The following is a 15578-nucleotide window of genomic DNA, read 5'->3' as shown; positions in this document are numbered from 1 at the left end:
TGTGATTCTGCTGGAGGGACATAGTCTTCATTGAATAAATACCACACACTTCGTAGCTTTAGACTGACACTTTGAACTTCACCCAAAAGCTGTAAGACAGCCCGGGCATTGAGCAAAGCAGCAAAACACGCTGCCCAAAGCCTCACTTCTGAAAAAATTTTTCAGAGGTTCTTGGAGAGATGTAAAGAACATTCCCTGCAGAACAGCCTTTGATCAAGTAAAAGCTTAGATTAAAGTAAGATCCACAGCAGAAATATGGCAATGACCCCATGCTCACATTTAGCTACCAAAGGTGTAAACAGTAATCGCTACGTGATGAGAGTACAGCAGCTGGAAACCTACTGAGATCCCTAATTCTGACCTACACCACTGCAGCACAGCAGACCAAAGGGCCATCAATCATACCTTGACCACGTACGAACTGTCTGAAGCATCTCATTTCACTAGAACACAGTTAATTCCTTAGAAACTACAACAAACTGGTAACAGCAACAAGGAAATAGAAGCCTGTTTAAAAAAGTTTGGAAAGAGACCCTGAGCATTCACTAATGACTAGTTACCTAGGTGGATAAACAGGGAGTCCTTATCTGTTACCACGGATGTCAGCCATTCCTGTCCTCACTTCGATGTTCTGTAGATGACTATATCAATGATTGTAAGGTCTGTATTGACAGAGGAACATAACAGCATAAACAGCAAACATCCAGGCTGGAGACCAGCTGGGAGATTTTGCATGGCCAATTAAACATGGCAAGCTAGAATATATTTTACCTCTAACAGAAGCAGTTTTCTTCCCTTCTCTCCACATGGACCAAAATTTCATTTAGACTTAAAGAAAACTATTTCACCAGAAGGGGGGAAGACACCTTAGAAAAGCTTCAGTTCTGAAAATTATCAAATGGGACGTTCAAAATCTACTTCTGCAGAAGCCAGATCAATTTAAAACATGTGACGGATTCAACTGTTTGTGTGTTATTATTGCATTACACTGAGCAAAGGTCCAAGTATTAATTTTTCAGTTCAAGTTGACATATGTAAGACTACTAGAAACATCAGCTATGTCACTCTTTGTAACAATCATCGAACACCCAAGAGAATAAGCCAGATGCTGAAGAAAACCCCATCAAAACCACTTAATGCTGATGAATTACTGTTGCTTATGAGATAGTTGGCAATTCCTCTTCTCTTCAGTCTTACACTGAAGCCTGTGCACTGCATAACGACTCAAATCAGATTGCTTACAAAGTTGTTGCCTATTCAGTAACATGCTGTGTCATCGCACGCTGTGGTCCTTAGGGGTGCACCTCTACGGATGCTGAAACAGTACCAGGAGATGCATCCCAGCATAGAGCCTACTACACAAAGTAAGAGTTGTCATCCAGAGAGTCTCCAGTCCAGAAGATGACACAGGAGGCTCATATACTGGATAACTACACACCAAGCAGACGATAAATATTCAAAGCCCCATCAACTACCAATACTGTGTTTAATATCTGCTTATTTTTGAGGAAATTAACATATTTGTAGTTATTTCTAGCAATATTAATACAAGAAACCAGAATCCAACTTTCTTGAATCTGACATATTTGATCCCAAAATTTGCATCCAGTTGGGGGTTTTTTTTGCCTTCAAATTATGGCAAAGGATGGAAAAGTAGCGTGGGGCTAAACCACAGGTTCTCCTTTTATACACCCTACAGACTTTGTTGAAAACCTTTCTCCAAAAGCTTTTTTTTTTTTTAATGTTGAGGTTTCCTCAGTATTGAGCATGAATACATCTTCATCCCAGCAAAACATACTGTTTAGGCAGTGGAATGCACATTGCTATGGATATGCTATGGAAGAAGATTTACAAAAAGAACCACACACATTTGTTTTAACAGGAAGGTGTAAATGATCAGTTCCGCTGCTACACACATAATACAACATATATCAAAATACCCCCAGTTTTTGCATTGGACTTTCAGGAGAGGCCATGGTTCCTCCTGCCCCATTCATTCAGGATTTCAGGCAAATGGCTTCAGGTCCCAGCCAAAGGCACTTCTGCCCTACACAGGTTCTTCCAGTGCCACCACCACAGCAGCTGCAGCGGAGTGAGGGAAGCCAGGCGACTGGCTTCGAAGGAGCCACTGATGCCGAACCATCAGGCGAGCACCTATAAAACTCACCCCATGCTCTGTTCAGGTCAATGTGTGACCGATCCCCCGCCGACCCCCAGCGCTTCACCCCCTTTTCGGAACGGGGCTGCCTGCCGGGGAGGGACACCGCCAGCACCGCCAGAATACTCAGGAACCAGAACACCTGCGATCCATGACAAGCACCTTCCCGCACCTCCCATCCACCCCGCCGGCCGCCACCGAGCCCTTCTCCCCTCCCTCTCACCCAGGGCCGCTCACGCCCCTGGAAACCAAACCCTCAGCGGCACCGACCTTGTTGAGGTGAGGGTTCCTGGTGATGTCGTAGCCCCGCTTTTTGACGGCCAGGGCCCTGCCGTGGCTGGCCGGGCTTCCCCCCGCCTGGCAGCTGCGGCCCCGGGTGACGCTGAGAAGCGACCTACGGCCGGCCCCCGCCATCCGCAGCAGGCGGCCGCCCGCCCCGCCGCACACCGGCACCATCGCCTCGCCGCGGTTCCTACGGGCGAGGGCGGAGACGGCGTCAGCGGACACTGGCGCCCGGCGGGGCGGGAAGGGCGCGGCGAGAGGGCGGGGCGGGCCCGGCCCGGCCCAGGTGCGCCCAGCCCGGCCCGGCCCCTCACGGCGCAGCGGCCCCCGCCAAAGCGAAAGGAAACCCAGGAAGCAAATCCCGCCCCCGGCCCTGCGGCGGTCGCGCCTCCTCCGTTACCTGTTAAGGCTCAGCCGGCGGCTGAGGGGAGGGGGTGTCCACCGGGGCCCCGCCTCTCTGGGGACAGTGGGGCCGTCCGCCCCGCCGCCGCCCAGGGACCCCGCGGCGGCACTTGCCGCAGCACGGCCGGCCCCGGCGGCCTGAGGGGAGGGGGTTCGCCTGGCCGGGGCGTCGCCTTCCCGCCATCGCGGGGCCTGAGGGAGCCCCTCGCCGCGCCGCCGCGTTGCGGTCCTCTCTCCTTTTGGATTTGCATTTTCGCCATTAACCTTAATGAAGGGCATTATGAGAGAAAACCTGGGCCGGGCTGTGGAGAACGGGGGGCGGCCCCGGCCCTGACCTTGGGGAAGGTGCCGCAGCGCCTGGTTTTGGTGCCTGGGCCCGGGGCAAAGACGAGGCCCCTCAGCTGGACGTGGAGGGGGAGTAAAGCTGCTCAGGGAGCTGCCAGTCCTTGGGAAGCGCTTTGGAAGCACTGGTCAGACATCCCTCTTCTGGGGTGCGAGCAGCTGTGGGTGCTTTGAATTTCAATCTACTTGTATATGTTCTACATATAAAATCTATGTACATGCTATATATAACATATATACTCTATACTATGTAGTATATATTATGTATATTGCATATATGTATTGTAATCTATATATTCTTTTCACTGAAGAAGGCAGGTTCCTACATCAATCTTTTTTCAAAGTAATGACCTCTTTTTATCTCTTAAAACTGTGACATCATCATCACTACTACCACTTCTCATGTGAAAACCCAGCGGCCGGGTTACTCCCCAAGCGAGTGGAAGACACGGGTTTGATTCCATCTTCAGATCCACCCTGCTTCTGTGCCCCCACCATGAAGCTCAGGCCTGCTTTGAGCGGGGGACGCTCTCCAGCTTCTCCTTCCATTTGTGTTGCTGTCTGCAGATGTATTTTTTAATATGCTTTAATATTTTGGGGGATAAATGATACCATCCATGCAGAAAAGAATGGACTGCATGTGAAAGATGTTGATGAGATGGATATGGTTGTCCTTTCTTGCCTTGGCATTTTATAGGCACTCCGTAGTAGAATAGACTCTTTCAGTTCGATTCTATGACCTTACAATTTCTCCATAAAGAGTATATGGCTTCATGCATTGCCCTCAGTGTGCCCAGGATATTTACACCTCTGCTGTAAGACAATGAGTGTATTCAAACCTCATGTTAGAGGACTGTGGCCACTTAATAACTACTAGGACCACAGGGAAGAAAAACTTCTTTCCCCTCCACTGGTCAGATATATTCTGAGAGTGAGGTTGGTTGTCTGGTCTTTGGGTTTTCCTCCTTTCCTATCAAATACCAGAAATCGGCCATAAATGGAGACGCACTACTGGGGAGACCCAGACAGCGGAGATAAGGAATATGTGCATCACTGGGGCTAGATTATGATCAGGGAGAGTCTTAGTGCATGGAAGACACAAGAAGGAATTTGCCACTATTATTGCTTTTTTGTTTAGCTACAAATTGGAAAAAGCTCGAGACTTTGTCACCTTGAGAATTTAGAATTGTGAGAATCACTGAATAACCAAAGTCAATATCTCACCAGCTTTTCAAATCTTTCCTGCTCCCACCAGCCACATTGGTCTCAGCCAGCCTAAATTTGAGTTACTCTCCATCCCTGTACAGACTCACTGGAAATTCTGCAGTGTCTTTGTGGAGGTTGTGGCCATGTGCATAGCAAACAGGACGTTTGACGCTGCTCTTTGTAGGAGGGTCCATAACACAAAATCTCTGGGTTCTTGAGCCACTCCTAGTGAGCCAAGATAACAAAAGAGGAGAAACTTCCCTGACCGCTTTGCAAAAGTGTACCATTAAGTTGTTTGAGGAGTTTTATGTGATAAAGGAAAAAGTGCCGAGCTGAGAGCCTGCACGAGGCTGCTTTGCAGAGCTAAGAAGTGTCTCGGGTGGTAGCATTAGCTCTCCTAGCGATTGGTGTCCACCCTCAGGCTCAGAGCAAGTGCATTTACTGTGCCTTGGAGAATATAGACAAGCTCTTCCTACCCGTGGGACCTAATTCCACTGCCTAGTGCTTTCTAGGGGAAAGATCCACCGCTTACAAAACTCAAAATAAATCACTTCACTTCGCCTGTTTTTTAAAATACTGCGTGGCTCTTCTGGGGAAAAGCATCCTGCAATTTCATGTTAAAAATGCTCTAAGAGAAGGACAGAACTTCAGTATAATTTGATTGTTTATGTCTAAGCGTTAATCTGGTTTAGACTACATACAGAAGGACTCTTTGGGGTCCTTGTGCTTGTCATCTCTGCTGTGGACAGCAGGAGTGCCAGTTAGTTTTGTTTGAACTGGTTCACTAACTAGTAGCTTTAGCGCCCTGAATTGTCAGGAGTCAAACCCATTGTGCATGATGGTGTTATGAAAATACCTGAGAGGTGATGCATGGGCTTCATCGCTGCCTCTTTCATAAAGGAACAACTCCATTCTGCATTATAAAGAGACAGTATTTCCCAAAAAATTTACACTGCAACCTGAAATGTATTCAATGTAAATTTTTCACAAAGTATTTTGACATTTTTAACCCAATATCTGCATGTATAATATTGTATCTTCTATGCCTAGTGACAGCTGGACACATACACAAGCCCCACGAGAATGGAGAGAGGGAAAGAGAATTTCAGGGCTGGATAAAATCCCTTGTTATGTCACTGTAAGTAGGAGGAACAAATAATTTGGGAGGATTTCAGACTTGCAATGGACTAAATTTCCAACTTTTTGGAAATGCAGGAAGGCCTGTAAAAGTGTAAAATATTAAGTATGAATATGATCTGGTGAAAACAACTTTTTTTACAGTAATGATGTTTTACTGATGAAAATGGGTGTTATCACACGTTTTTCAGTGAAGCTGAAACCCTAACTAGTCTCAATTTTGAATTAAAAAATCAATTATAAGAAAATAATTTACTGAGAAGAGATTTTCAAAGAATTTTTTACTGTGCGAATTTACTTTTGAATTTAATTTTCTAAATACAATGCATTTAACAACAGAAGTTCCAAAATTTCACCTGAAATAGATTTCAATCTTTAGATTGACCCCAGCAAAAATAACTTTCATTGGGTCTTTTGCAGAAGTGATTGCTTAAATTTACTCATCTGTAGCAAATACTGAAGATACAATACTTCCCTGTCTGAGAAAAGGGTAGGGCATTGCTGGCTTCTGTGTCTACAAATCATGTAGATGTCCTAACCTCCTAATCTTCTAAACATTGTGGTAGACCTTACTTAATTTTGCATCAGAGGAGAAGTAGAGAACTAAGTACTATTAAAGACACGGTGCAAAAGCACAGACATCAGCACAGCTCCTACGGAAGGCAGACGCCAATAATGAAAAACAAATTTATGGTTTGGGCTTGCTTGATAAAAGACAGGGAAGCTGTAGGAGGAGGAAATAAGACATTAAAAGACCTTTCCCATGCCATGGGACTGCTGGCCAGGCTGAGCGCTTTGGTCTGTTCCTGAATGGTGCAGGGAACTGTTATTTCTTGACATTGGACCTGAGTGAGTGAAAGTAACTGTGACACCTCTTTGGGCTGGGCTCCAATTTTCTAACCACTATGGGACTTCTATTCTGCTTCTTAATGCTCTTTCAGGTCCCTTCTCAGAACTCATGAATCACGGCTTGTTTTTGTATGAATATGACCAGAACACCTTTCTTTTTACTGGGAATGCCCATAAACTAGCACACGGTGAGCTAATCAAATGAACTCATTATCATCAAAAGGATTTCACACAGTTTTGTCAAAAGTAAATCAGCTTCTCATGCCTAAGCACAACAAAATAAAGCAGCTTCTAGCTTGCTTTGGAGCTTGTCAGACAATGTTCTCCCAAAACAGCAATCTGAAACTGAGAAAGCTCCCTGAGCTATTGGTTCAGCCTCTGGCTGGGGGGCACAACTTCCACTATATCCCTGGGAGAGAGTTGCCATATAAATCTTGACATTGTACATCTGTCTTCTACCCGTCAGTGCTGGATCGAGGGTCATGACAAAACCATAAAGCTGTGTGTGAGCTGTCAGAAGAGAAGTCTGTTTTCTTTTCCTGGCCCTGAATTGATAGAATTATTATCTCAATTTCAGAAGTGCCCGGAGATACGTCAGTGGCCTCGCACAGTAACTCCTCAGAAGTTTATGGTCTATATGTGCAAGAGGGACACATCCAGGCAGGGAAACAGCGACATCACTTGCCTGGGGCTACACAACAGGTCAGATGGCAAAGGTGAGGATTCCTGCACGCTCCTTCTACGATGGAGTGGCAAAAAGAGCGAGATGGGGGTGAGGGAAGGGCTGGATCTGTAGTATCTCATTTGTAAATGGGCTGCAGAAATGGCTGCATGTAGCATCCTCCACTATTGGCCGCTGAGGCTATAGGACAAGGTTTTAAGAAGGATTATTTTTAACAAGCTCACAGCATTTTGAGCATTTTTGGCTCATGCCCACACTGCCACAAGAAGATATAGAGATATATATACACACATATATATGGTTTTGACTTTATTGTTACTGTATTGACTCTTTTACATTATTTCCTTCATTTTAAAATTCTAGCTTGTGTGCTTCTTGGAGCAGGGATGTGTTGTATATTTATAAAAAACCAAGGTTTTCTCTGCAGCCATGAATTGTCTCCCTACTGTTGTGCAGACACTGAACAGGGCCTTGCCAGGGGACTTCCCATCTTTTACCTCCTGTTAGCTGACAATGGCCATCACACTGATTTTTTGCAACTTAGAAACAAATTACAAATGCTGGGTTTCTAAAATTTACCTGGCACTGCAAAATAAAGCTTGAATCTGATTTAGATTCTTTATCTTCTGGATGCAGAGTTCTTGCTGTCAGATGCACATGAATGCGCTTTGTCTAATATGCAAGCCTCTCTTGAATGCAAATTTGATCGAAGCAACGGTTACATTCTTGATTAAAAAACTAGAAAGAGTGTTACAAAAAGAAGCTATAAAGGCGATGAAATGCACACTTATATTCAGCATTGAGCTCTTAGGATTTTGTTTAAGCTATTTTTCAGCAGCAGGAAGGAGACAATAGTTTGTGGAGTGGGATGCTATATACACTTGGGGATTTGCGGGTTGCTACAGAATGGAATTGAAGTTGCAAAGTGTGTTGTTAAGAGCTAATTTATTCCTTCAGTAATTTAAGAAACCTCTTTGTGCTGTGGCCTTGCATTTAACAGTTTGGCATCTAAGTGAATGCCAATGAAATACTCTTTAAACTTACCAGAGAATGAATCTCTGACATATAAAGAAGGACCTTATAGTGTCTATTCTTCTATGGCATTATCTTTCCTCTCAGGAAATGAATTGAGCTGGAGTTATAAACTTACATTGTAGTGGTTTTCAAACCACATACCTTGAGAATTCTTGGCATTGTGCAGCCATGTGTCTCCTGTTTATTGGATTTTGCAGAGACTATATGCTATCCATTCAAGCAGACTGTTGATTTGAGTTCATCACGATCCAAGAAGCCCAACACGACAGGGGACGTGAGTTTTGATCTGGACCCCTCTGTACAACAAACAGGGGCAAGAAAAGCTGTAAGTGCTATAGAAGAGTCTGGAGGCAGCTGGATCACAGATAGCTGTGGTGAGCTCCCTGTAGAGAAAGTGATACAACATGTTCATCTGCTGTAGCATTTAGACTGCGCTTCTTGGTCATATAGCTATATAGAATGGATTTATGTGCAAACATATATGGAGAGAAAATAGCTGTAGAGTAATGCATATATAGTAAAATATATACATTATAGATAAAGGTATGCTTTAGCTCAGTTAGAAGTTATGGGCTCAATTTATATGACATATTCAGGGTATCAGGCTGGGTCAGACCATGAGATTTGAAGGCACCATAGGGATCATCATGCCAACTCTTTGCAACTGCAAGCAATGATATACTTGATGTTTAATCCACAAGGATTCACAAAAGCCGACTCCAGATGCAGCAGCCCCAGAACCCTTCTGGTCACCTCTAACAAATACAGGACCTAAGGTTACAGACAAAACACCACAGATGATCACATGCCACCATAAAATAGCAGAAATCTATGGGATAACAATCCTCTCTAGTCTTAAAATTTTTATTACTGCAGCCTGTCCCATGCAGCACAATTCAAAGTTGTCTTTATTTTTTTAATATAACATGGTTAATGCTGCTGTGCTAACTCCGTATTTTCTCATACACGTTTCAGATGGATGGACACACAGAGGGTTCTTGTTCATGGTCACATACTCAGACAGTGATGGAGCTGGGAACAGGATCCATACGTCCTGACTGTCAGTCCCTTGCTTACTTTGTCATCTATCACTAGGCTCCCTTTGTCACAGTTTACTTCCCTGGCATATGCTCTCACGATGTTATTCTTCAGCAGCGAGAGACTTCACTGTTGTCCAGACAAAGACCATCTGCAGTTGTGCAATTAAGGCCTTAATCAGACCTTTGGACCTCTTTCCTGGCTTTGGCTAGTTTTCAGTGATAATGATGATGGTTTATACTTACACCTCTTAAAATGAAAAATGAGCATGGAGATAAACACACTTCAGTCAATAAATTCTCCTGTCCTCTCTAATATAAATGTTGGCTTTTGGGGGGCTTTTTTTCCCTGTTTTCCTGCCATCTTACTACAGATGTCCTAAGCCATACATTAACCCTGGAGTGCGCATACATTATTTTCTGTATCCACATTTTTGAAGAGAAATAGGCAGAACAGCACAGACAATGCTCTATTTCACGTCTTAATTTCTAAAACAGAAACAATTTATAGTAATACACAATTGATTTTGATTTCTTTTAAAACTGAATTCTTTTCATAGGCATAGGCTTTGAGCTTCCTCCCATAGAAGGTATCAGGTTTTACAGTAGGCTTCAATAGGACTAGAATACTGCTATAGTCCATCTATAAATTTTAGTCATTTAAAAAAAAAAAAATTTCTGTACAGTGAATGAATACCTTTTTACATCTAGCATGATGATACTATTTTCAAGAACATCATATGTGTCTAAACAGAAGGTTTTGAAGACAAAAAGGAGGTGGGTAATCTTTTTCGTTAGAAGTCAGTTTGTTGTTTGAAGGAGCATAACTGACCTTCCAGTTAGTAATGTGCCCCGAGTCTGATGTGAACCCTTATTTTTGCTAGAAAACTTTGCGCAATTGAAAGATTGCATTAACAATATGGATTCATTAAAATAATGCAGAGTAAGACTCTGCAGCTCACAAAAAAAGATAAGATGTCCTGATAATGCCTTGTGATATAAAAGAAGCCAAGGAGGTGATCAAAGACTCAGACACGTGAACAAGAGCTGTCAGACAAGTCACTGAAGGTAAAATTACTGTGTGAGCTGATCCACCCATGAGCATCCTTGAGTGGTGGGCCCATGCGAACTGCATGAAGTTCAACAAGGCCAAGTGCAAGGTCCTGCACATGGGTCGGGGCAATCCCAAGCACAGCTACAGGCTGGGTGGAGAATGGATTGAGAGCAGCCGTGAGGAGAAGGACTTGGGGGTATTGATTGATGAGAAGCTCAACATGAGCCAGCAGTGTGTGCTTGCAGCCCAGAAAGCCAACTGTGTCCTGGGCTGCATCAAAAGCAGCGTGACCAGCAGGTCGAGGGAGGGGATCCTGCCCCTCCGCTCTTGTGAGACCCCACCTGGAGTACTGCGTCCAGCTCGGGGGTCCCCAGTACAAGAAAGACATGGAGCTGTTGGAGTGAGTCCAGAAGAGGCCACAAAGCTGGTCAGAGGGCTGGAGCACCTCTGCTATGAGGACAGGCTGAGAGAGTTGGGGTTGTTCAGCCTGGAGAGGAGAAGGCTCTGGGGAGACCTTAGAGCAGCCTTCCAGTACCTGAAGGGGCCTACAGGAAAGATGGTGAGGGACTGTTTATCAGGGGGTGTAGTGACAGGACAAGGGGTAATGGCCTTAAGCTGAAGGAGGGTCGATTTAGGTTAGATATTAGAAAGAAATTCTTCCCTGTGAGGGTGGTGAGGCACTGGAGCAAGTTGCCCAGAGAAGCTGTGGATGCCCCCTCCCTGGAAGTGTTGAAGGCCAGGTTGGATGGGACTTTGGGCAACGTGGTCTAGTGGAGGGTGTCCCTGCCCATGGCAGGGGGGTTGGAACTAGGTGATCTTTGAGGTCCCTTCCAACCCAAACCATTCTGTCATTCTAGAATTCTATGGTCCTCACTCACCGCTGCTGTGAAGGCAGTTTGAGGTACCTCAGTGACAAGCAAAAGTATGGCACGATGATCTGTATCACCTCTAGCCTGACTGGGTAAGCATACAGACGGTTGGATTAACCTGCTTCTGAATAGCTCACGTTTGCCACGGCATGGGAACACGTACACATACAGCTGATAGGCAGCAAGTTTAACAAATCAAGGTAATCAAAGTTTTAATAGTCCTCTCTGGCTTTAAAGCTATAAACTATCATCATTCCAGAATTCGGTCAAAGGACGTTTTAATAATGACTTGCTGCCACAGAAGTAAGCATAACATGTTTCTGAACAATCTTTTTTGATTGATTGTGCAAAATTGCAGTTAGCACTTGAACTTATCAGTTCAATAGTTTCAGACTAGGTATAAAGAAGAAATTTTTTACAATGAGGGTGGTGAGATGCTGGAACAGGTTGCCCAGAGAGGTGGTAGATGCCCCATCCCTGGAAACATTCATGGTCAGGTTGGACGGGGCTCTGAGCAACCTGATCTAGTTGAACCACTAGATCCATTTTAACTCAACTGGCCTCTGTATAGTTATATTAGCTCTGCAGTTATCAGCCAGCAGCTATCAAATGAAATTGCAACCACTGCCTCATAGTAAAATCATCTCGTTAGTGCTGCATCTGAAAGCATGCTTTCTTTCAACTCTGGCAAGGGGAAAACACCAGCATGAAATTTCCGAGCGATAACCAGTTCACAGAGGGCAGTAGCCTCCTCCTGAACTTTGCTGTGCATCCAGTTACACGTGACAGAGCTCTTTGGGGTATATTGATGAGATACAGGACTGATAAGGAAAGTAAACAGCTGAAAGTGAGAAGTAGCTTGAAAGGTCAGCTGCGCCGTTGAATAGGTGCAGATGTACTCAGCCACTGGCACGCTCTCGTACCTGGAGCGGAGCTCTCAATCTCGCTGCCATTTAAAAAAATCTGTGTGTAATGTCAGCATAAATGTTTTGCAGAGACCTATGCAATGATAGAAGAAAAAAAAAATGACAGGCTTCTTAAATCATGTAGCATAAAGGCATGCTATTTACCTCAGTAAGTAAAGCAAAAATATTTGCTGGTTTTCTCCTTAAGTGCTCTTTTTTTTGCAATACGATGGTTTGCAAAAATTTTGTCTGTTCATCAAGTCTTCAATTAATTCTATAACCTCCAAGATAATCATAGAATCATAGAATCACAGAATGGTTTGGGTTGGAAGGCACCTTAAAGATCATCTAGTTCCAACCCCCCTGCCATGGGCAGGGACACCCTCCGCTAGACCACGTTGCCCAAAGTCCCATCCAACCTGGCCTTGAACACTTCCAGGGATGGGGCATCCACAGCCTCTCTGGACAACTTGCTCCAGTGTCTCACCACCCTCACAGGGAAGAATTTCTTCCTAATATCTAATCTAAATCTACCTTTCTTCAGCTTAAAACCATTGCCCCATGTCCTATCACTCCATGCCCTTGTAAACAGTCCCTCACCATCTTTCCTGTAGGCCCCTTCAGGTACTGGAAGGCCACAATTAGATCTCCCCAGAGCCTTCTCCTCTCCAGGCTGAACAACCCCAACTCTCTCAGCCTGTTCTCATAGCAGAGGTGCTCCAGCCCTCTGATCATCTTCATGGCCCTCCTCTGGACTCTCTCCAACAGTTCAATGTCTCTCCTGTACTGGGGACCCCCGAGCTGGACGCAGTACTCCAGGTGGGGTGTCACAAGAGTGGAGTAGAGGGGCAGGATCCCCTCCCTCGACCTGCTGGTCACGCTGCTTTTGATGCAGCCCAGGACACGGTTGGCTTTCTGGGCTGCAAGCGCACACTGCCGGCTCATGTTAAGCTTCTCATCAATCAACAACCCCAAGTCCTTCTCCTCAGGGCTGCTCTCAATCCATTCCTCACCCAGCCTTTAGCTGTGCTTGGGATTGCCCCGACCCATGTGCAGGACCTTGCACTTGGCCTTGTTGAACTTCATGAGGTTCACGCAGGCCCACCTCTCCAGCCTGTCCAGGTCCCTCTGGATGGCATCCCTTCCCTCCAGCTTGTCGACCACACCACACAGCTTGGTGTCGTCGGCAAACTTGCTGAGGGTGCACTCAATCCCATTGCCCATGTTGCCCACAAAGATGTTGAACAGTGCCGGTCCCAGTACCGACCCCTGAGGAACACCACTCGCCGCTGGTCTCCACTTGGACATTGAGCCGTTGACCACAACTCTTTGAATACGACCATCCAGCCAATTCTTCATCCACCGAGTTGTCCATCCATTGAATCCATGTCTCTCCAATTTAGAGACAAGGATGTCGTGCGGGACAGTGTCAAATGCCTTGCACAAGTCCGGGTAGATGACGTCAGCTGCCCTTCCCTTATCCATGGACGCTGTAACCCCGTCATAGAAGGCCACCAAGTTTGTCAGGCACGATTTGCCCTTAGTGAAGCCATGTTGGCTGTCACCAATCACCTCCTTATCTTCCATGTGCCTGAGCACAGTCTCCAGGAGGGCCTGCTCCATGATCTTGCCAGGCACAGAGGTGAGACTGACCGGCCTGTAGTTCCCTGGGTCTTCCTTTTTTCCCTTCTTAAAAACGGGGGTTATGTTTCCCCTTTTCCAGTTGGTGGGAATTTCGCCGGACTGCCAGGACTTCTCAAATATGATGGAGAGTGGCCTGGCCACTTCATCCACCAGTTCCCTCAAGACCTGCGGATGCATCTCATCAGGTCCCATGGACTTGTGCACCTTCCAAAAAGCCTTTGGGTCTGATTTTAGAAGACTTTGAGTCTCTTACGTCTCTTAAAATAAATCAGGACAAACATTTTTTAAGTCAATGGATCTATATTTTTGACTGACATAAATCATTGTAGCTTTTTTTTTTGACATCAGTATTCCTCTTATTGACACTTGCAGAAGTTTAGCAGACTTGTATCACTGACTTGATCACTTCATTCCAAACCCACAGCATTTTCCCTGAGTGCTTGTAATTATAAATACATATTTATTACAGAGACAAGAAAACTAGAAAACAGGAAATTAACATTTTAAAAGGCCGTTTAATAGAAGTGCAGGAAAGCTTGCACTGCTAGAAGTCAATTAATCGAGATAGTCTGCGGAGAAATCTCACTCAGATATTCTGCTGAGAGGATATAAAACAGTTTAGGTAATATGCTTTATGTCATGCAGTCTGCATGCATGAGCCAAGTGTAGGAAGAAATTTTAGTCAATGTGTTCATTTTCTAACCAGAACTGCTGCCCATCATTAAGAGCGGTGGCCTGCCAAGCTCCAGCTGAAGGTAGACTTTGCGCTGAAGCTTCTGGGGATTGGGCGGATCTTCGCTTCTGCTGACTCTGCCCTGAGAAATTAATTCTGGCAAAGAGGTGGACAGCTGGCTCTGCTGACGATGTAAGCTTCTGCAGCATAAGTTGCCAGACCTAGTGTGTCAGAGAGATTTTTTTAAAGGAGGCAGAGAAGACAGCAATCATAACACTGTACCAGGCAGAAATGAATCTGGGTTTTGGGGTTTTGGGTTGGTTTTTTTTTGCAAATAGGCATTCTTTAGGTCACAGTGAGGAATTTTGACATTGCAAAGGGGATGAATGAATGAGTAGGCAAAATAAGAACAGCTACTTCTAGCTGTAATGTACAGAGGCTGCCAGCACATCTGTACAGGCTGTTTGGTCCATGCAGAAGTCTCTCTAACTAAAGCCTCTTTAACCCATGGCCAATGCCATATGTGAAAGTTAATGCTTTATGAATTGCCAGCTACTACTTGGGGAAATCATTGTAATGGTGAACTGTGCAAAATGGCTAATTTATGCCATAATGAATCTTAAACGATGAACTAATTTGTGTTACTTCTAGAATAGGAGGGAAGGATGATAGAGCAAGCCAAAGGTCTGTCCCTGGGGAGCTCAGACTGACACCATTAACACCTATGGCACGTGCAATGCTGATGAATAAGTTCATTTTCCAGGGCTGAGTGGAGGCAATTCATCACCCATACCGAGAAATGTGCAATCAGCAGAGATTGCAGTGAGCTGTTCTTAAATGAAGAGACACTCCCGCAGAATCTTAAAAAGCAATTTGATATCAAAATATCTTCATGGCCAAAACTCCAGTCAGAATCGATGTAAAACTATGTCTGTATCCCAACATTGCTATGGCCAGCCACAGAAGGAATAGCAGGGGAGAAAGGTAGAGAGACATGCTATGGTCAAAGCGCACACACAAATTACAGATCATCTCTAAACCGTGAAGACCTGCTAAGATCAAAATATTTCCACAGGATAAATCATGCATCTAGGAGCAGTATCTGGGTGGAGTATTTGAATTATACAGTAGTGGATATTTCATGGAAACACAGCTGTGAATGTCAACTAAGGACCCTCCTCTCCTTCGACATTTGATTAGCAGAATATATAAGGGTTCAGAGCAGTGAGCAACTGAGTGTTAGTGGAGCGAATTTGCAAAATGAAACCAGCAGAACAAAAAGGAGGAAAGAGATACTGTCTCT

The 15578-nt window shown here is 44.9% G+C and overlaps 1 protein-coding gene across 3 annotated transcripts in view; it reads right to left on the bottom strand.

Moving 5' to 3' along the window:
* Positions 1-3017, bottom strand: part of ME3 (malic enzyme 3) — a 139296-nt gene extending 136279 nt beyond the window's left edge. Inside the window, exon 1 of one of the 3 annotated variants that reach the window (XM_054809810.1) lies at positions 2841-3017. Coding sequence is in view for 2 of the 3 variants with exons in the window: in XM_054809799.1 (XP_054665774.1) it covers positions 2429-2614 (186 nt within the window). In the remaining variant the exon portion in view is untranslated. Of the gene's footprint in view, positions 1-2428; positions 2797-2840 lie in introns of those variants that run through there. The other 2 variants (XM_054809799.1, XM_054809790.1) reach the window with 2 other exon arrangements.
* Between the last annotated feature and the right edge of the window lie 12561 nt (positions 3018-15578).

The sequence above is a fragment of the Grus americana genome, chromosome 1 (genome assembly GCF_028858705.1).
Source record: "Grus americana isolate bGruAme1 chromosome 1, bGruAme1.mat, whole genome shotgun sequence".
Classification (NCBI taxonomy): Eukaryota; Metazoa; Chordata; class Aves; order Gruiformes; family Gruidae; genus Grus; species Grus americana.
The sequence above is the reverse complement of the archived record's forward strand: the minus strand, read 5'-3'. Positions and strand labels throughout refer to the sequence as shown.